Raw genomic sequence first — 23,021 nt, 5'->3', positions numbered from 1 at the left:
TTTAATTAAATTTTATTGCAAAGCAATGTTAAACACAAGATTTTTTATATCAAATCAAATAAAAATACAAACAATTATCTTCAAAACGGCTTTACTAGAATTCCGATAAGTGAGAAAAAGTATCTCGATGCAACTGTTATTGCACTCGATTGAAATTAATTTGTTATCAAGACAATTACATTGGAATTTATAAATCTAACCACAATTTCAAGAAATAGAATCAGGTAAGTAGGTACTTTTTTCTTTGACGTGACACTGTTTCTGCAAAACTGTGTTACCATTTTCGTTACTAAATACATACAGGAAGTCTCAAAAATAATTGAAAATCAACCCCAAATGTATCAATTAGTAAAAATCCTGATTCTAATTTTGGCTTATTTGAGACCGTGTTTCGAGCATTAATTTTAAAAATATGTAACAAAAACAAGAATTTTACCAAACCTGACCCGATCCAACATTATAGTAAAATCGTTTTCCTAAGACCTACTAAAAATTTTATGACACATTATAAAATAATAACCAAACAATGGCTTGAATTTGTAACCCCCCATAAATAGCACGTTCCTTTACAAGTGTTGCTGCACCCACTAGAATAAAACAGGGCCGTATCTAAAACTAAAGTAGTGGTAGAGTTTTACCAAGCTATTATTAAAAAAAAACTGCTTTATTTAATAATAGCTTGTTAATAACCACCTGGCTAATAACAACTACAACAAAAACTATTAAAACATTTCAAGTATTTTAGACAAAAAGAAAGTAAGTAATCCGGCACTGTTAAAAACTGACCTGTTTCAGGGTCCGGGTGGGTTCCACTAATTTATGACTTGTTTACCCTCTGGTTTACTCTTAACAATACCGCATTTGAATTAAAAGTAATAAAAATTTTAGTGGGTCTTAGGAAAACGATTTTACTATAACTTACATTTTTAGATTTTTTATTTGTTAGTTTATTTCTAATTTATTAAATAAAAAAGTAGTATTCAAGAAATGAGATAACCCTTAGAAGATTAGATAAACTTCGCATAACAGCCTAACTATTTATTATTATTATTATTAATACTATTATCATAGCTTTACACATAACTTGTGTAATATCCTTTTTGAATTAAAAAATACATATTTTTAGCAACAATAAATTGCTGCCTTAAATTTCTGATCAAAGTGACCTGTTACAATAAAATTAAGTTGGCCACATTGACTAACTTCTTTTGTTGCCTACTTAATTTCAAAGTCACAGGCCACTAGAAGCAGAAATGCAATTACAACGAAAATGTAAAAACAATTACAAGTCACAGGCCACTAGAAGCAGAAATGCAATTACAACGAAAATCTAAAAACAATTACAAAATTATAAGTAAAAGTGAGTCATCACATACCGACTATCCTAACATTGTTTAGTTAGCAAAAAATGCTAATTTTGTTTTGTGCCTACCCACATTATGCTAATAAGCATTCTAAAAATTCTTCACACTTTTTATAATAATTAATTTCGGTATCCGTGGGTGCGTTTGGAGATAAATTTGTAATTTGGTTGAAAAAAGTCTGTTTTGTTGTTATCATCTATCATAGAAATTCTATATGGTAACAAATAGCCGGAATAACATCACGTGTATAATGCTAATTGTAAATCTTCTAACGTTTGCATGCTTTTACTGGAAATGTTCTCAACAACACGTTCTCAGGAAGTTTTTCCGGTTACAAATTTTATCTTCAATAAATTTCAGTGGGTCGGATTTGGCGCACAATATTTTCATGAAGCATGAAATGAATTATGAACCATTAACCCATTTGCGTGTACATTTTTTAAACAGCACGCACGCCCCCTCAATCATATATAAATAGTAATTAAAGCGGAAATTTTCATTTTCAGCAACCCTTCGATAAATGAAGGAGCGGCTTATTTATGATCCATGACATGTTCACAATATAACACACTTTGTTAGCGGCTTTCAACAATTGATTTTGCATAAAAGCGTGACATAAAGCAATGTGTGCTTATTCTGACAAGAACAAAGAGGGAGATCTCAGTTATGGGTTATGGGTGGCGCAGAAATTATTATTATGAAGGGTATTTTACGAGGATTACCCAAAATCCAATGACACTAATCCAATTTGGGCTCCAACCAAAATATAAGGGTGTCCCTTTAAATAGTAATTTTATTAAAAAATTGTATAGGACATTGATAGATACTAATCTAGTGCATCATCTAAAATTATTTTCAACCATACAGCATGTCCCAAAAATAAGTCACGATACAAACTTTGTTTTTTTTTGTAAATGAAACACCGTATGTTTTTTTGTTAAAACTATGCGGTAAAATTACAGAAAAGCAATTACTGACACAAAAAAAAATTACACAAATTACATTGCAATTAACAATAATTCTTGTAACTCCTATTGGGATGTTGTCAATAGTAATATAAACAGAAAAAACACAATAAAAATACCAATATTGATATATCACCTGATATTTTTAACACGTTTTTTGCAAGCCATTGTTAGTAAACTTCCAAATTGTTCTAATAATAAGGGTAATTTTCTACCATCAAAAAAACAAATCATAACTTTTACTCCTTACCAGTTAGTGAAACTTTTGTTAGAAACATTATTTCTAAAATTAAAAATAAACCAAGTAGGGATATTTATAATATTGATATTATATTAATAAAGCTGGTTCCGGACGTAAGCATTTCTCTTTTAACCAAATTAATTTGTTCTTTTAAAATAGTTTCCAAAATTTTAGAAAATGTAGGTAAAACTGATATTGGTCGAAAATTGTTTAAATCATCTTTAGATCCTCCTTTGTGTAACGATATTACTTTTGCTACTTTAAGAGCAGTTGGGAACACTCTTTCCTCAATACATAAATTTATTAAAAATTTTCTCGCTGATAAAATCAGTGTGGATTTGAGAGCGTTAAGTGTACTACTGATGCAATCCTACATTTAACTGAAATTATTTCAAGAGGTTTTGAACAGAAAAATTATGTTGGATCAATATTCTGCGATCTACAAAAGGCTTTTAATTGTATTTGTCATAAAAAAGTTTTGTCTAAATTATCCAACAAGTTTTCTTTTACAAAAACAACTTATACAAAGCTATGTAAATAATCGCTTTCAAATTTGTAAAAATAACAATACCCTTTCTAAAAAGAAAAAGTGCCTCAAGGATCTGTATTGGGGCCGGTTCTATTCCTTATGTATATCAACGATGTAAAAGAAAAATTTCATGATATAGATGTCAACGACAGTACTTTAACTAAAGTATCTAGCAATATTTAAAAACGAATTCTGCCAAATACAGAAGGAAGCAAGTGTATGCTTTGTAAATATGGATCTATGTTTAAATAAAACAAAAACAATGATTTTTTTCTCTCCGTAATATAAATTTTGAAAACCCAGAAATAATAAAATTCTTAAGGGTTTTAATAGACCCTAACCTTAATTGGTCAGGTCATGTTAATGAACTCTCAGTTAAAATATCCAAAAACATTTTTTATTAAGATGCTTAAAAAAAATTGTTCCTCAGCAAGTGTAAAAAACTGCATTTCATCCTTTAATAATGTCATATGCCTCTTACGCTCTTTTATGTTGAGGGCATGCTCCTTCTGCTAGTCAAATTTTCGACTACAAAGAAAAGCATTAAGAATAATTTAGTAAGATGCCTTATAGAGATGATGTGAGATGTAAATTTAAAGAACTAAATTTTTTAACARTTCCTAGTRTGTATATCTTTAATTGTCTTTTATATGTTAAAAATAATATGCATAAATATGAGCAAGTAAGAAGCTTACATGATCATAATACACGGGATGGTGAAAAAATTGACATTAAATTTACAAGATTAAACAAAAGCAGAAATTGTATGAATTATTATGGCCCACTTTTCTTTAACAAATTGCCTAGTAAATTAAAAAAAAAACTGTGACAATTTTTTTTATGTTATGATGAGTTTATTGCTTCAGGTGACGTAATGTATAAACTATTTTGTTTATTTATGTATTATTTTTACCTATATGTATTACCTGATACGTGTCTTATAAATGTTTTGCTTGGACGAATAAAATTATTATTATTATTTGCATTTTTGGATGTAACTTTTTAAAACAATGTTTTTACGCTAAACTTTTATTACTTTTTTCGATTAGTTTTAAAAATAAGACTTTTTTTTACAAAAACATGCACTTTTTAAAAACTTATTACACAAAAACTAAGACAGCAAAAACCATTTTTTTCTTACTTCTGCAAAGAAAAAAGTACAGAATTTAAAGCTGTAGCAATTTTTCAGTGTTTTGCATTTGTAAAGATTAATAAAATAAGAAGTTCGTTTTTGCATCTAATAAATTGATAAATTGTCTATCTAAAAAAATTAACTTTTAATGTCTAGAATTGAGAAATGAAAAATTATTTAACATTCAATATTAATTAATTAATTGTGGCAACAATGCCTATCACTATCAATATCTGAGGATTGTTGATACTAAGAAAAATTTTTAGAAAGACATTTTAATAACCTTTTAAATGCAAAAACAATAAATAGGGCGTTCCAGTTAAATTTTTTAAGTTATTGAACTTTTAACAAACGCCTTCATTTTTTTATCTTTGCAAATGCAACACACTAAAAAAATATTACAACCCTATAGCTTGTACCCTCTTCTTTGCGGTAGTAAAAAAAAATTTTTTAGATGTCTTAGGTTTTGTGTAATAAATTTTTAAAAAATGCATGTTTTCGTCAAAAAAAACATCTTATTTTTAAAACTAAGCAAAATTGAACAATAAAAGTTTAGCTTAAAAACATTGTCATAAAAATCTACATCCAGAAACGCTAAGAAACATATGGTGTTTCATTAAAAAAAAACACAAGTTTGTATTGTAACTTATTTTTGAGACACGCTGTATAGTTGACAATAATTTTAGTTGATGCACTAGATTAGTCATCTATCAATGTCCTATATATTTTTTTTAATTTTACCATATAAAGGTCACTAAAGGACTTTTTCAACTCGCTGGGGTATTTAATCTGAAAGTCAATTTTTTATATTGGCTAAAATAATTTTTCTTTATAAATTTTGAAGTAAAATTAAATCGTATCAAATTGCTTGTCGATGCCTAAATACGATTACAGCATCACTTTTATCTTTCCACAAATAACATGCAGCCCCACACCGATCTTAGAACACCTGTTGCTGGATTTCAAAATTCTCATAAATTAACCTTCAGTTGGATACTTTTGTTAATTAAACGCTTCTATCTGATTTCAAATAAAACCAACCAAATCGGAATATCATCACAACCACCGGTCTAGAATAAATCCCGACATCAAAAGATCACATCACCGTTAAATTCCCATCACGATTATAGTCGACACTTTATTGACACGCAACTTGTATTCTTCTGCTCCAAAACAAGAGCAGAAAATTCATTTAACTTCGAAAATACAATTGCAACATCACCTCGACTGTGAAATTTCATAATTACAGCCTTCAAAGTGGAAGCCAATCTCGAAACTTTTAACATTTCCAAGTCTGAAACAGCGAAAACTTCCAGAGAATGCGGGCGGCAGGTTTTTGAACTATTTTCGTTATTATTACCACGTCAGCTGCAATGCAGCCTCTGGACACCATATTGGACTCAAAAAAAATAAAAAACACGCGTGCCATGACACTATATTTAAGAGCACTTAGGTAATTAAAATATTGCTAGATTAGCTTATGTCACCTGCGAAATTGCCGGTCATAAAATGTAGATAGCAAAAGATTTATGGCTAATGGAAATATTTCAAATGATTAAAGACAAAACTTCTAAAATTTTACTTTCTTGAATTGTTGGTTGGTAAAATAACATTTTGGACTTTTGTTTTACCTGGAAACCTTATCATTTGCGCATCTGACGTAAGGTGCAATAAGGTTATTTTTGCAAAGAACAGCAAGTGATATAATGTTTGCTTAATTCTATAAATTTATTTACCCACAAACATTTGTGCTTGTTAAACAGTATTTTTGTCTTTTTCCAATTCATTATTATCATCCACTTAAAGAATGGCAACCTTGTTACCAAGGCCGAGTCATTTATTAAAAATATTTCATATATTAATGTGTACATTTTGCAATTTAGCAATTTTGATTGGGTAGTAATAAAGCAATCAGTAAAAAATAACATAATATTTTGCACAGTAAAAATAATAAACGCTCAGTAACTTTAATCAAAATTTTTAAAACAACAAAAAATTTAAAGAATTTTCAGTCTTGGTTACATAACAATGTATGGCCCCTGCGCAAGAATGGTGTTTATTATTGGTACTTATTTTTATATTACTGAATATTTATTATTATTGGAGGATGGTATATGTATTAGCAAGGGCCCCTGCGCAAGAARGATTTTAGCAAGAGCTCGAAACTGCGCACAAATGGTAATCACTCTAATCAACGTACGCCACTCTTTGTACGCCACTGCTGTGCTCCTGATACCACAATTTTGTTTTTGAACGCTTTGCGATATTCCTATTTTTATTTATCAAAAATAGTTGTTTAAATAATATGTATACTGTAATTTAATTTTTTCCCACTTTGATTAAAGGACTGGCAAAAATAGCATCAAGCTTTTTTCCGCATGTTACAGTTGTGTAATTTCAGATATCCGTTGAGTAAACAGGGCAGAAAGCCAAAATTTCGGTTTGCAAAATACATAACTAATTATTAATATAATAAAATACTCGAAATAGCTCTCATAGTGGAGAGATTAATTCTGGCCTCTCCAAAAATTCAAGTACTGTCGAAACGTTTTACACGGCTGACTGCCGATTGAAGATTAAAAATGCATTCAAACATTCTTTGTGGACTTAACAAACGAAGAATGGCGACTACTAATCTAAAACTAGACGAACGAAGAGCAAATATTTACCAGAGAAAGAAAACTCAACAGACCAAGTTGAAAAATGCATTTATCAGTCATCGACTTTTGCATGTTTTATTTACCTTGACTCATATTTTTAGAATTGCAAATTTTAAATAAGCCACCARGGAGTGTTAAATAAACTTCCAAATAGTCCAGAAATAACCGATATGAAAGTAAACACTGACTTTGTTGGTGAAGTTACTTTGTTTTTAATATCTTTTTTTATAACTTTTTTTTTACTTTTCCTTACTTTTACGGAGATTAGAAAGTGACTCATTACTGACCTCATATTACCTACCCCTATTACGTACTTCTGTTACTACTTTTGTTTCCTAGTTCCACTTAAAATTATGTATAAACCTAAAAGTTTCAAGATAAATTAAAAAAAAAAACAACTTTCTAATCTCTCGCCACCTAGATAGTATCTACTATTTTTAAAACTACTAATGTCAAAAATAAAAGTTTTACTTTAGGATGTTTTTTTTAGGCATTCACCATCAGTTTTACAAATTTTTGATTTTGAACAATAACATATTGTTTTCTCACAGTAATAAAAAAMTATTTTTCTARTTTTTAGTTGTTATTTTTTATGTTTAAATAAAAAAWTAATGCGTAAAAATTGCGTTGATTAAACTCAATTTTTTGCAATCAACAGGTAATAAAAATAATTTTTGGAACTAATGAAATTTATAAAGAATGTTGCTTTTTTTGCTTGACTTTTCTAACTTTGACGAGAGTTGAAGAGTGACTCATTATTGACCTCATATTATCTACCTCTATTACTGCCCTTGCTTCCTAGTCCTACTTAAAATTACATATAGAAAGGTAGAAAAATAAACAAATTTCTGACAATCATTTTTTTTATTAATTTTTAATATATTAAAAATTTTGCTTTTTGTGCTCTTACTAGAAAGAGTCATAAAGTTAGTATGTGGATCACTCTGTATATTTAATATACGTAATTTGGACTATTTCTGTTAATAAAAAATCGGAATTCAAAAATTAATTAAAAATGTTGCCTTTTCTGCTGGACTTTTCTAATTTTGACGTACGTTGGAAAGTGACTCATTATTGACCTCATATTACTACTACTATCCTTGTTTCCTTGTCCTACTTAAAATTATATGTATATAAATCTCGGTGAAGTCTATTATTTTTAAATTTTAAATTTTTTTGATGAAAGAAATTCGAAAATGTAAAATCGGGCATAAAACTTATCTACTTGTTATTTATATTCAGTAGTGTTTGCCTACTAATGAAATTCCATTGATAAAGTTCGAATGTGTGGCGTTTGATGTAATAGTGCCCCTGTTATCTGCAGTGCTTTGAATAATTTTTATCAAGAGTAGGAAGTTTCAATGAGGCCTGTTATGTATACACACCGCCATTGTCTTATCTCAGGAGAGTTTTACTTATAAATAGCTTAAAGACGTTATAAGAGCAGTTATTCATGTAAACAAGACTCTGAGCTACGACGGTTATATTATTTTCTCCATGTTTGAGTATGTACTAAGAGCTTTAATAATACAGTCAGGTACAAGGTAAATTTATTCAGAATGGAATTACCTTGTTATGAGATATGGTAACAACGTTGGCAGATTTTTCTCAAATTTATGATGAATAATCATCTCGAGAGTGAGATCTATAAAAGGGAACTTCTTGCAATGTTAATATGTATAAGGAATAAAATTAAAATAAATTAGAGTTTAATTGTGTTGCTACAAAGCCCGAAATGGGATGAGGGTTCATTAAAATGCATGATGACAAATTTTGGGGACCACTACCTGAGAAAGTGTGATATTTTTTTTATTTTTATGATCAATGATCGACGTTCAAAGAAATGAGTAGTAAATAATTCAATTTTGATCAGTATAAAATGATAAATAATCAGTATTTAATTAATTTTTGCACAGTAAAAAATTTAAAATGATCAGTAAAAATACAGTATGCCCCCGGATTGAGTTTACAAGAGGAATTTTTTTTATCTTTGATTTTAGGCCAAAACTGCAAAGGAAAAATTTTTTTTGCTTCACCTGAAACGAGCAAATCTGTACTTAAAACTTCATTATTCTGATTTAGTGAAAAGAAAAGTTAATTTTTCTCTTGATTTTGGACTTTAAGTCTTATCACAATGGCGGTTTTAATTATTTGACAACTATTTGTCACTTTGAGAAATAATTTATTAATTAAATAATGATAGTTCTTGTTAAAACAAATCAAGAGAAAAATGAACTTTTCTTTCTACTGAGTACTTTTTTTCCTTTGCAGTTTTTTTTCCTCTTGTAAACCCAATCCGGGGACATACTGTATAATATATTGCACAGTAAAAATAATAAACGCTCAGTAACTTTAATCAAAATTAGTAAAACAACATAAAATTTAAAGAATTTTCAGTCTTGGTTATATAACAATGTATGGCCCCTGCGCAAGAATGGTGTTTATTATTGTACTTATTTTTATATTACTGAATATTTATTATTATTGGAGGGTGGTATATGTATTAGCAAGAGCCCCTGCACAAGAATGATTTTAGCAAGGCCTGGAAACTGCGCACAAATGGTAATCAATTTTGTTTTTGAACACTGCGATATTCCGATTTTGCTCGGAAACATTTTGTTTGTAAATGTGTTAATATTAAATTAATTAGTGCATTTATTATTTTTTTGTGCATTTAAAGAAATCAAAGGGATGTTTGCGGATTCGTTGACGTCCGTTACACAGAAGCTCGGCTATTGGTTATTGACTTTCTATTACGTTTGCGTCACAATTGATTCTATTGATTGAGTCATCCCTTTTTGATGACACCCCTTTTTATGATAAATGATAACCGATCATAAAATCTCGTTTAATGAATATTTAACCTGCATAAACACGTTGATGAGGCTTCTTTACTATTCCTCGAAATTGAAATCATTCAAATAAATTACAATTGAGAGCCCCTATCCTGCATGGTTAAGTGAATGATAACTAGCGTGAGGGACGTCAACTGCAATATTTGATGACTTTTTGAATTAGGGCAGAAAAGTGACGTCATTTTGGGTGTGTTTCGGGATATGTGGAGGTTTCTCAAATCAATAAATGCATTCGTTGACTTGCAGTATTTTTAGATTTTGTTGACTAGACGAACTGTGTCAAGTCTTATTTCTCTTATTATTGATTTTTCTTACTTCAATATGTTTGTTTTGTGATAGGAAAGTGTTGCAACACTTCTTGTGGTGAAGTATTTTTCGTCTTGGGGGAAAATTGACTTTTAATATTAATGTCACTTGCGAGATAATTAAACCATTGTATTAAATTTTATCAGTAATGAAACTTGACATATTGATTAGTGGGTGGGAACTGCTTTGTCGCTTCTCTGACAGTATGTGCGCTTGGGTGATTTTTTTTTCTTAAAATTAATGTGTGGGCGGGAAAATGTCACCTGATTTGGTAACCCGTCCATTATGTCGGTTCGCATAATTAAAATCAAAATTGTAAATGAGAAAACAAAGGAATATAATGAAGGCGGCAGATTTATATTAATAGACAAGTTGCTAAGAATTTCTTTCGAGAGTGGAATGTATGTTAAAAATAAGATCAGAAATTAAAAAAAAATGTCGTCGGCAAATAATAGTAAGAAATGTCATTGAAACATTTGGATTTGTTGTATTGGTAGTTTTGAAATTAAAGAATTTTTTGTCAATAATTTTTGGAAAACTAAGTACATAATGCAAATTACCAAAACATGAATTAACATCTTTATTAATTCATGAATTATTTATACCGGGTGTCCCAGTAAGTTTAAAAAAGTCTTTAAAAGACCTTTAAATGGTTAAATTAAAAAAAAAAATATAGGACATTGATGGATACTACAGCATACAGRGTGTCTCAAAAATGAGTTACAATACAAACTTGTGTTTTTTTAAATGAAACACCAGCGTTTTTAGATGTAGATTTTTATGACAATGTTTTTTTGGTCAATTTTGTTTAGTTTTACTCGTAAAAATAAGACGGTTCTTTGAGGAAAACATGGCCTTTTAAAAAAATTATTACACAAAAAATAAGACACCTAGAAATATTCTTTATTACTACCGCAAAGAAGAAGGTATAAGCTATAAGGTTGTAACATTTTTTTAGTGTGTTGCATTTGCAAAGATAAAAAAATGAAGGCGTTTGTTAAAAGTTCAATAACTTAAATTTTTTTTAATAAAACACCCTATTTATTGTTTTTGCATTTAAAAGATTATTAAATTGTCTTTCTAAAATTATTTACTTTTAGGTGTTTATAATCAATAACTAAAAAGATATTTAACGTTAAACATTAAAAAAAAATAACTATTGTTTCAGTAGCCAAAAAATGCACAGTTGCACAAGAGGTGGAAGAAATATCACTTAATAATCACATTTGTGTTAAACTGAATCCATTATTCTTTATTTTTACAATAAAATAATTCGAATTTCAGTATTTATAACGACTTTTACAATCTCTGGATAAATGAAGGGATAAGTGATCAGTGGTGGAATTACTAAAGTTGTCATAGTATCAACAATTCTCAGAAATTGATAAMAATTGTTGCTACAATTAATATTGAATGTTAAATATTTTTTCATTTATCAATTCTAGACATTAAAAGTTTATTTTTTTAGATAGACAATTTATCAATCTATTAGATGCAAAAATAAAAAACAGTGTGTTCCATTTTAATTTTTTAAGTTATTTAACTTTTAACAAACTTCTTAATTTATTAATCATTACAAATGCAAAACACTAAAAATTGCTACAGTTTTAAATTCTGTACTTTCTTCTTTGCAGAAGTAAGAAAAAATTTGTTCTAGCTATCCTAGTTTTTGTGTAATAAATTTTCAAAAAGTGCATGTTTTCGTCAAAAAAAAAACGTCTTATTTGTAAAACTAAGCAAAATCGACTAATAAAAGTTTAGCGTAAAAACATTGTTTTAAAAGGCTACATCCAGAAACATAGTGTTTCATTTAAAAAAACACAAGTTTGTATCGTAACATATTTTTTTTAAAAAGGATCACAATTTGAATAGATCGWACCTAGAGTTTATTTGAAGTAAAAAAAAAGCTCTGACGCTAAAATGCGGTTAAAAATGCATCAAGAATGATTCCAATGTAAAAAAGTGATAAAACCCCAGTGTGGGAACGCGGTTTGTATAAACGAAACCCACAAAAGTGACATCAATCTCTCTTCTWCGCGCAATCCAAAAGTGAAATGTAACATAAACATAACCTAGAAAGTTCATCCTTTATTGCATTTTAGTTGCGTAAACTATTTTAGTGTTTATATTTTTTTCATCCAAGGAATGTACACTGTTTTTAACTTTAATGAATCGAATTGTTTGGAATAGAAAATTACGACACATTTTCAACTTTTAACCAATTTATTTATTTTACACACACCTGACAATAAAAACAAATACTGCCTTGAGGCAATTGAATAAATCTTATCACAGTAATGCATGCATTTGACACACTTAGTTTTACTTGTAAGGTCTTAAACCATTTATTTAAATAATAATTTATTTAAGTAGTTTAAAGTTCGCGTAGTGAATTTTTTTAATTTCCTCAACGCTCCAATTAAAAGCAATAAAATCGACAATTAACGGTTGACAAAATTGAAAAAATTGCAAATAAAAATAGAATTATTATTTATAGCAAAATTCGGCAAGTAACAGGAAGCTCATGACAGTGTTTAATTTTCTCGAATGGAAAGTTACGCAATAAAATWATGAACCGGCGCGTTGAAGTAAAATTATTCAAATATTTAGTTTTATCATGAATTATGAAAAATTAAGAAAAKTTATTATCCCAGCTGAAAAAACCCAAGTTTGGTTGAGTTTGTCGAACTAATAAAACCAGTATCAAATTACCCTTTAACTCGAGGGTATTAAAAACACATGTGGGAATGTCAAAGTGGCCCAAATTWTGAATATTGAATAAAAAAAGTGTGCTTAAATATTTATCAGTCTGGATTTTGATGCACTTGGAGCCAGGTAGTCGGCAGATAATGCACTTACCGGTATATAGAAGTATAAAAATAAATGCCACTGTTTTAAGTTCCATTTTCTTCTCGATTGATTAGTAGTGATAAAAGGTTGGTTTTCGTCGAATAACACCACTTTGTTCCGAGTTTGAATTTTTATTTCATTCCACTTCACCGGAGCACAAACACAGCGCGCCCGAAGTCCGCAACATTCGCGGGACAAAAGCCGAATGTATTTTTAAAAGATACGCTTGCGCATGGACAAGACGCGTTGAAACCTTCGGTGGGTATGCCTCGCAAAGCAACTCTGTTTTCGAGTCAAGATCGAGAATGGAATGAGCTTTCCGTTTCTTGGCTTTTTTTATTTATGCAAACTTGTTATCGCTTTTTCTTCTTCGTGGTGAGTGTGTTCCCGCCAAGTCAGGACACGCACTCTCTACTCAGCACGAATTTCATAATCTAAATTTAACAATGACTTGTTTACAAGTTCGTGTCTGCTGCTGAACTTACTGTTTTGGCATAATCGATTCAACACCGAGAAATTGGAATTTGAAACTTTGTATTTTTTTGGAATACTTTGGATTTTTTAGTTTTTTTTTTAATATACAGGTGGTTTATAACTCGCGATCTAGTTTAAAAAATTCTGTTTGTCAATAATAAACTTATTTTTTTTTCAGAACTGCATAGATGTGTCAAATTTTACGACTCTTTTTTTCAAGAAAAAAAACCATCAACTTTTCTTATTTTGCAAAAATCTCACAAATTTTACACAGTAGACCCCATAAACCCTATATAGACCAAAAGCTCATAAAAAAATACAACCAATGATGCAATAAGATATAGTGTTGTGTTTGAAAAAATCAAGTTATTGACATTTGTATTTTGTCATTGTCAAAAAATCGTAGTAGGCGACGGAACATCGATTCCGAGTTTGCCTTTATTTCAGAAAATGCGCTAAGCTTAAGACTGGAAGAAAGTTATTTAAGTTATCTTGAATAGTTTTGAAGTTATGAATTTTTTTGGGGGTTTATGCAATTTTGACATTTTGACACATAAATTGGCATAAGTCAAAAACTATTTTAGATAAGTCTAAAAAACCTAGGTGTGTTATATTGACAATTTAGTGGCAAATCCAAAAATGTAAAAAAAAATTAGGGTTTTGATTAAAAAAAAACAACTTAGTAGTGTAGCTTATTTTGGAACACCTGTATATGAATAGAAATATTTTTTTAATATACCTCATTGTTGTATCTATCGTTTTTAAAAAAACCATGTCAATAACATCGATAGAAAAAAGTTATGGAGCTTGCACGCACCCCTGGATCACCCTGTATGTGGATCATTGTAAAATTCGATTTTTTTGAGTTGTGTAAAACTACAAAAAAATTTAGAAAATTTATTTAAAAAACAGTCCTCATTAGAAAACAAGCTTCCAGCGACAAATGAAACCAACTTTTAAAATTAAACCGTTATAAAATTATAAAACTGTTCTATTTAAAAGTGGAATATGAAAGTCTSCTTCAMTTAGTGAGTTTGTTGTAGTTTGAATTATCTAATTTCCACTTTTTGGAAAATCTGATTCATTTTTGTTCTTGAGAAAATATAATTTTTAATGAATTTTTCAATTCTAATTCTTGATATCCTGACTTTCGAAATAAAGGCCTAAATTAAATATTCGTCGTTGGCAAAATTCTGTTGAAACTTTTGAAAATTATTTTCAAGATCAGTTTTTGTTTACTGTGCAAGATTTTGAAATTTATATACAGAAGATCGTTTTAGCAGTTTCTGTTTCCTGCTATTAGAACTTTAAAGATTAAAAAACACAGGAAACCAATAGTTTAATTTAACCTACAAGAATAATTTTTTGTATGTTTAAAAGGTTGAAAAAAATTTGTCAAAAATCTGCTTCTTTGTGAAAAAAAATAATGTTCACATACTAATGATGTCATTTTAATTGACGAAAAACGTGTAAATCTTTAATCAAAGGCTTTCGTATTTTCCATATTTTTAGAATTTGCTCATTCGGATTACTTTGAATTTTTTAAATTTAAAATAAGAGAAGTGTGGAAAAACAAAATTAGAGTGTTTTCATCATAATTTTACTGAAGATCAAAATTTGTCGTTTCTTCTCGTAAATTTCAAATAAGGTGTCTTCATAATTTCATCAATCGTCAGTCGATTTATAACAATTTGTATGAATCTTCATGTAATCATTACAACACCTAAACACATAATAAAAATTTTCATTTCTTTTAAAATGAAAATATTCCAACAGTCGCCCAAAATCTTACATTTTTAAGTACCAGTTTTTACAGCCTATAACTGGCTAAAAATAACCATTTTATTAACATGCTTAGTAATGCAAAAGAATAAATACGTGTTACGTGAGGATTTGGGTTTACATTATATGCCTCTTATAGGGTGGGTGTGTCTAGTCAAAATAACATTACAATTTTTAATGTAGTGGATATTTTTGTTCAATGGGAACGATCTCAGTGACTAAATAATGTCCAAGTCATTTAAAAAAGAGAAATAAATCTAATTTCCCAACTATTTACCCGTATAAAAATTTTATTTTGTAATAAATTACCAAAAAAGTTCAATATTACACTAGTGTTGATAAGGAACATCATAAAATTATACTATTACTACAAGTCACGTATTGAATATTGGATTTTAATAAAAATTGTTAATATTACGAGTTAGAGGAGTGATAGAATTAATAAACAGAAACGCGTTTATCTCATGTTTATATGACCTATGGACTTGATCTCTCAATCGGTCAAGAATGCAATTTGTACAAAAATTAGAATTTTGTTGGGGGAGATATTATTTATTTTATTTTAATTGTATTCAAATATGATTCAACGTTTAACATTCGATTTTATAGTTGCGTTTGCAATACCTCCCATTTCTTGAAGTAGTTTCTTCATCTCTCATACATCTAATGATTATTTAAAACCTCATTTACATACAATTGGAAACATCTTCAATTTATGTTGTAGTAAACTTTTGTCTTTGGTAAAACTTATTGTTCAAAATTTAATCATTACATAAGCAGATTGGGCAACTGTTTTGGTACTTGCGTGTGGTATTGTTTATTTATTCATACTTTTCTTGAACCTTAAATATCATTCATATTATGTATTTTAAAAACACAAAGTTGCAAATTAAAATTCAGTCACCTATTTCTGGAGCACACTGTATAATATGAATCAGATAGTAATAGTTGTCGTTTGTGAAATTTCCAGTTAGTGAAAAAATTACTCATTTTCGCAAAGAAGCCAAAAACCACACACATTTTAAAACCGCTCAATAATCCGTTTACTTTATCTAAAAATAAAAAATGTCAGCCTGTTTGTGCTAATAAAATTTCCATTGATAAATAAATTAAACGGTATTAAAAGTTCTGTGAAGAAACGTAATTGTTTATTTATATGAGATAATACATTTTTACTATTTCCTGTTTTGTTTGACTGCTATATCAGTGGTGTTTGTGTTTGAAAATAGCGCAGACTTCATCGGCTATTATCAGAAAAAATCCCGACTAATAAAAATACCACAATTTGGTTCATTTTAAATTTTATTATAGTTCGTAATAATTGCAATTTACAAGAAWCCAGTGTTTAGTTCGAGATGTGGTCAGAACTGCGAAATAACACCGTATGTGATTCATCCGATTTGTCATATTGCAAAATGAAAGGAATTCCGTTGCAGTGTTTAATGTTTTGGCTCAAGATAGATGTAACAGTTTATTTTACTTGGATTCATGAGCATCACTGATTTTACGATAAACACGGAATAGATCGATATTGTCTTACATTTTCGGAAATAAATTCTTGATGTTCAAAAAAATATTTTTTAACACAGGGTGTGCCAGAAGATAAGATACCAAGGACATGAAAAAATTGTTTAAAAAATTCTATCTGTTAAAAAATTTTGACATTTAAATTTCAAGTAAGATACTATCTTACTGGTATACTAGGAACCTGGATAAAATGTTTAAATTCCATCTGTCAAAAAAAATTGACATTTATTTTTTGACATTTGACATTTTTTATGTCTATTTAATGATACTGATGATCTTGTATATGTTGTTTTACAATTATTTAGTAAAGGTACAAAAATTTTGCCAATAATAGCCACAAATAACATTGAACAGAGTTCTAATTTAGAATATAGCTCTCTTGTTTCCTTTTCTAATAATCTGTATTAAAAAAAAACTTGGAAAATTATTTTTCCAACAAAATAAATACAAAATTTAAACTCTCATAACTTCGAAATTTTTGTAGATAATTTTTTTTTAACATTTACCTTTTTCTCTGGGGRGCGAGTTCTGGCGCACCCTGTAGTGTCTGTATCAACACTCTTCTACTTATTTGAATGCATTTTAAAATGCAGGAACAATGCACCAAGAATTTGTATTCTCAATATTTAATTTTTTSATTGTATAAACGATCTTACAATTATGTGYTGATAACATTCCTCAAGTGAGTAGTGMTAATCAGAAGACTTGTATTTGTGTGGAATATAATTCCATCAACTAATCAAGTCTTARAATCAAGTGATTTATGCACAGTGAGTAGTGTTGGAATAACACTTTGAACACTTTGAAAACGTTATTAACAAATCATATAAATTTGTCAATTAATTTAAGCAACTGTTTACATTCTTGACCGTGTTGTAATAGTTTGATAGAGGTTGGTGATTGATTTTTATCGGAGAAATTAGATGTTTTATATCCAAATAGCTTCAACTGCTTTCAAATTCCCTATTTAGGTGACAGAACTACTTAAATCAGGCAAATTCTCTCGGATTCGCAAAAGGAAATCTATTTTTTATTAATTCAGTGGTACATCTAGTTTTTGTTACGTCGACAGAAATAATAAATTCATGTCATAACCTCAAATTCGACATTTCTTGATCAATTTTTTTTATATTGGGCTCTTAAAGTCTTAAACAACACTTCACAAATCACTACTTAACTATTTCAAGTCGACCAACTTTAATTTACACATTTCTTCGCCAAAATTCTTAATAAAATAGGAGACTTTTGTGTGTTGTTTTTTATAGGACGACGATATTTCTGTCAGAAGTGTCAAATTGAATGATTGAAATTCAACGCACTATTGGTTAATTTTTTTCAACTTACCGTTTTTATAGACTTTTGGCCCAAATAATACTAATTAACGAAAATAACTCGTCTGGTGCAGTGAAGGTTGGATTGAATTTTCAGTTTTCATCATCGTTTATTGTCTAAAGTTTGATATTTTTTGCTATAGTGTCTAACAAAATTACTCCGTGATCCCCTCTCTAAAAACAATTGCTATTTTGCGCGAGAGAGATGGTTAATTAATTTTTACACGGGTTGAGAGTGTTGGAGCTATCAAATCAGCACTAGAGAATTCAATACRATGTAGATTAGTGATWTTTAATTTTTTCTTGGTTAATATAGTGAAAAAAAACAATAATTTGCTATTAAAGTGTTCATAAAATTATTTGGTTTTCTTGAGTCAATTACTTAAATTGAATTAAAAGTAAGTTATAAGTTAATACATTGTTAAAGATTTTCTTCAACATTCACTCTGTAAATAAGTGAATAAAAAATATTTGCTTTTAGAAGAATAAACTTGAAGGGAAGTCATTAGTGTAAACGCAGTATTTCCCGGTTCAAGATGAAAGGAAAATATCCAATATTAATATTTGCGCAATAAATTCGAGCCGACTTACGCAAAATATTTACAAACACAAAACTACTCAACATTTGCAAAGAATAGATTGTTAATTATAAAATTTATCAGTAATAACTGTGACATCCTGATGCGAAACCGCAATAATTGCTATTAAATCAACAACAGTTGACTCTCCCTCTATTTTTTTTTCCTTAATCACCATTCACAGCTGWKAATTCCGCACCCTTTGACACTAAAACCGTGCTGACAATATTTTTTCAGGTATGCAGGTAGAAATTAGTACAAAGCTGCAAGCTTTGAATGACTCACAATTTGCAAGTTGCGGCCTTGAAATTACCACAATGAATTTTCTAACAAGCTGGAAGAAAATGAAAAGTTCTTTTTATCTCCGGAAAGGTCCGAGCACGAGCCTGAAAAAAGAGCAAAGCTGCTATTGTGCCAAATCACCTTTAACTGAAAACCCAATAAAGAACAATGATATAGGTATACGGAAGTTCATTTGAAAAAGAATTTCAAGGGTTTTATGGCAGGTAAAATTTTAGCCGAGGTTACAGAAAGTGTCCAGTTTTCAAATAGAAGTAACTTATCGGTTCAAATTTGGTCATTGGTTTTGTCATCATTTCGTATTGGTGTTTAGTATTGGTAGCGCTATCGAATTTTGATTAGTTATGATATCACTGGCATGTTTAGGAAAAACGTTGTATGAATGTTCGGAGACTGGTAATTGCTGTTTTGTAAATGAGCCGAAAAAGAACCTACGTGCAAATAGGCTTGAGTCACGTATCTGTCACTATTACTATTTGTGAATTCTGATTTGAAGAATATTTAAATGCAAAGGGAAGGAGATTTGTCATCCAGAAYAGTGACTCACGAAAATAATGATTTCGATTTGGAAAATACTGTTTTCGGTTTTGTATTGCAAATTATCACTATTACTTAGTGCTTGTTTAACTTATTTTTTTATTGTAATATTTTTTTCAGATGAGTAAAAAGAAGGAAAACTTTTATTACATTACAGAAAAAATGCTTTTTAAGTTTCTTAAATGTTTTATGTAATAAATCAATGTACTTACATAATTTTTGTGGTTTATAAAATAAAAAAAGTATCAAATCTATTCGTCGAAATTTCTTTTTTATCAGAAAATTCTCATTCCACCTTTTGTGTTCCTATATAGGCAACCATTTAAACATATTTGACTCAATAAGTCATTAAATTCCACGGAATTCGTGGAATAAGATGGAAGGCTGACGCACCTGTAAACACCCAATAAAAATGCACGCTGCATGGAGCCATTTGGTAACCAATGATACCAATTACGAAAAAATCCCAAGAATTTTAGTAGTAACCCTTGTGAAATTGGTATAAAGTGCTTTGTTAGTTGCATAGGTTAATAGACAAATATGCGAATAGACGAATACGAATAGACAAAAGTAGTAGTAAAGCCAGATGTGCATTATTAGTTGCAGCATATGTAATTAATACCGGCGACAAAAAAATCTATTGGCAACACTGCATTATTCTCAACCCTTCTAATTTGTTATATTCTATCAAATTTGTAAATTTTCTAATATCTGGTGATTTCTTGGAAATGAAAAAAGCTGTATTTCGACCATTGTCTACGTTTTCAATCAGAAACTTGATTACTTCATCAATTTTTCTGAAATGAGATCGAAAAACCACAAAATAGTTCTGTTTGTTTTTTTACAGGATTTTACAGAATTGAAAATGACAATTTATTTTTCTTTTCAAGTGTTTAAGCACGTTTTTGGGATAAAAACAAAGAAAATTCTTAAAATTTCGTTAAAACAGATAAAAAAAATTACAAAGTTAAATCGAAACTGATATTATTTTTATTTTGTTTTATCTTTGCTTTTGAACCAGAGGCTCATTCAATATGCAAAATCTTGTCCAAATAGGCTTAAAAATCACAAAAACAGTTGATATTGGTGTTGTTTTCACTCAATTTTTGAGCAAAATAAGACAAAAAGAAGCTGAGAAACTACAAAATTTGACCGAAAATACTTTTACGAGATTGCGCTAAAACAAATTAAAAATCAAGAAATTAAGTCTAGAATTACACTATTTTTGCATTTCTCGAGCATTTTCAGCTAAAAACGCAAAGTTTTGTTGAAAACAAGTCAAAAAGTGAATTTTTTGGCGAGATATAGCCATAATTTGGCGAATTTTTTAACGCGGATCTGGTAAATTTTATTTGGCAACGCTGGTTTCAGGTGATGTTTGAATTTGAAAGTCAAGCTTGCCAAACTAAAATTTTAAATTTGATACAACCTTAAAATAAAAAAATCAATCATATTCGCGGATGTGTTTATTTTTTTCTACTATTACTAAGTTAAATATGAATTTTTAATATTGTACTTTTATAAACCATCCACGAGAGAAGTTAGTTTGGCTTTCCTTGCCAGCGTTTAACATAATTTTTATAAAAAAAATACGAAACCCAAGGATGATAAAAGTGTCTGTGAAATAGTAGAAACACTGTATTAACATTGTTGCAATTTTATCCAAAGAAAACAAAAAAGTAATTATTTCATCTTTTGTGTAAAAAAAACTAAAAAACCTTTAGTTGTTATTTTTAACAAAAACAATAATAGGAGCAAACACACCTAACCCAACAATTATGTCCAATTATAAGACTTCCAACAATTAGCAATAATAAACGAACTAAAAAATCAATAATTTATCATCATTGCGCAGATGAGACGGCAATTTTTATTATAAGAACAAATATACCATCACAAAGAGGACAATAATTAGGGATGTAATTTTTTTCTTGATTAACTATTACCTTAATTTTTCAGTTACTACTAAACACAAATGTAAAAAATTTACATTAAATTTTTGCAAAAATTCAGTTATTCAGAAATTCTGACCCCAGATATTAAATCCTATTGGAGTGGGGTGTTTTTTCCCAAAAAAAGAAGGCAATTTAATAGTTTTTTAACACATAAAAATAAACAGTTAAAATGAAAATAAATACGAACATCTATCGAATTTGCTCATCATCTTGCTGAATCATTTCAGTAATTGTTTTTATTAAACACTTYCAACTTTTGAAATGCTTATTCACTCTCAAATAACCGTTGTAATCATACTATTATCACGGTTATACAACACAATCAATCTCAATGACCAAGTCAAGGTTTATAAATGAGTATCATATAATTCTCCGYKTCCTCCCACCTATSTGTATATTTAGGTACTATTATCACTTAGATAATTCAGTTGTTTTTGAAACGTTGTCTACAGCATAGTCATCATGGTCATCTCAATGGATCGCTGGAGAGGCAAAGTGGCCATKGTCACTGGCGCAAGTTCCGGAATTGGGGCCGCCATAGCCSAACAATTGGTCATTGAAGGCTTACAAGTACGAAAATTTCAATTTTTAACATWAAAAAAACGAGAAAAAGGTCGCAGGTTTTGCCCGTCGTTCCGAACGCGTTGAAGAACTTGCGAAGAAACTCCAAGGCAAAAAGGGCAAACTCGTCGCTGTTAAAGTCGATTTAACGAAAGAGGAGGACATTATCAAGGGCTTCAAATGGGTTTCGGACAATTTGGGACCAGTTCACATCCTAGTTAACAATGCTGGACTCCTTCAACCCACAAACCTCACCGAGGGTGACACAAAAATGTGGAAAAAAATCCTAGACACTAATGTCCTAGGTTTGTGTATTGCGACGAGAGAAGCGGTGAAAATAATGAAAACTGGGAAAATTGACGGTCATATTGTTCATATCAACAGTGTGGCAGGTCACACAGTGCCCAATTTTCCGAATTTGAATGTTTATCCGGCCTCGAAACATGCTGTGACGGCTTTGACGGAGACTMTGCGTCAAGAGTTGAATCAACTCGGGTTGAAGATCAAAATTACGGTACAAATTGTGACTAATCGGGTGAAAATGTATTTTTTTTGATCAAATTTTAGAGTGTCAGTCCTGGAGCTGTCGAAACGGAAATAATTCAAGCTAATGGATTCCAGATTCCTCCAGAAATGGAAGTGATGATGAAAGGATTACCGATGTTGAAAAGTGAGGATATTGCTGATTCAGTTTTGTATGCTTTAGCAACACCACCTCATGTTCAGGTAGGATTTTTGTGAAAATTAATGCTTGCTCTCATTGGGACTYATTTTAGGTGCACGAATTAATTATCATGCCCGTGGGAGAAAAATTTTGAAATAAATTCACAATTTATTTTTCTGGTAGTGACACTAGTAAAAAATTGTATTATTATATTTATTTATGCTGATATTGTGTACCTATGATGTTTTAATAAAGACKAGAAAAAAATAAATTGTGGTTCTTGGGTAATTCTATGGACAGGACAGTAATTAGGAATGGACYAATTGAGAACAAAAATTTTTGAAAAATTAATTTCAATTTCACAAAGACATTATTCTTCTTGTCCACAATTTGTGAATTTGCTTTAATTT

The 23,021-nt window shown here is 29.5% G+C and overlaps 2 protein-coding genes across 5 annotated transcripts in view; one reads left to right on the top strand and one right to left on the bottom strand.

The window, feature by feature from the left end:
• Nucleotides 1-13,211, bottom strand: part of LOC123015716 (lachesin-like) — an 86,682-nt gene extending 73,471 nt beyond the window's left edge. For all 4 annotated transcript variants that reach the window (XM_044415608.1, XM_044415625.1, XM_044415617.1 and 1 more), the window contains exon 1: nt 12,912-13,211. In XM_044415608.1, coding sequence (XP_044271543.1) covers nt 12,912-12,957 — 46 coding nt within the window. In that variant the 5' untranslated portion in view covers nt 12,958-13,211. The remainder of the gene's footprint in view (nt 1-12,911) is intronic.
• Nucleotides 13,212-21,828: 8,617 nt separating this feature from the next.
• Nucleotides 21,829-22,876, top strand: LOC123015856 (farnesol dehydrogenase-like). Its single transcript, XM_044415889.1, has 4 exons — nt 21,829-21,956; nt 22,000-22,461; nt 22,515-22,673; nt 22,724-22,876. Exons 1-4 carry the CDS (start codon nt 21,849-21,851, stop codon nt 22,763-22,765), a joined length of 771 nt encoding a protein of 256 aa, XP_044271824.1. The 5' UTR covers nt 21,829-21,848; the 3' UTR covers nt 22,766-22,876.
• Nucleotides 22,877-23,021: the final 145 nt, after the last annotated feature.

This window comes from Tribolium madens, unplaced genomic scaffold, assembly GCF_015345945.1.
Source record: "Tribolium madens isolate multiple individuals breed KSU strain unplaced genomic scaffold, Tmad_KSU_1.1 Scaffold_11;HRSCAF=98;Tcas5.2_LG3b, whole genome shotgun sequence".
Taxonomy (NCBI): domain Eukaryota; kingdom Metazoa; phylum Arthropoda; class Insecta; order Coleoptera; family Tenebrionidae; genus Tribolium; species Tribolium madens.
The sequence above is the reverse complement of the archived record's forward strand: the minus strand, read 5'-3'. Positions and strand labels throughout refer to the sequence as shown.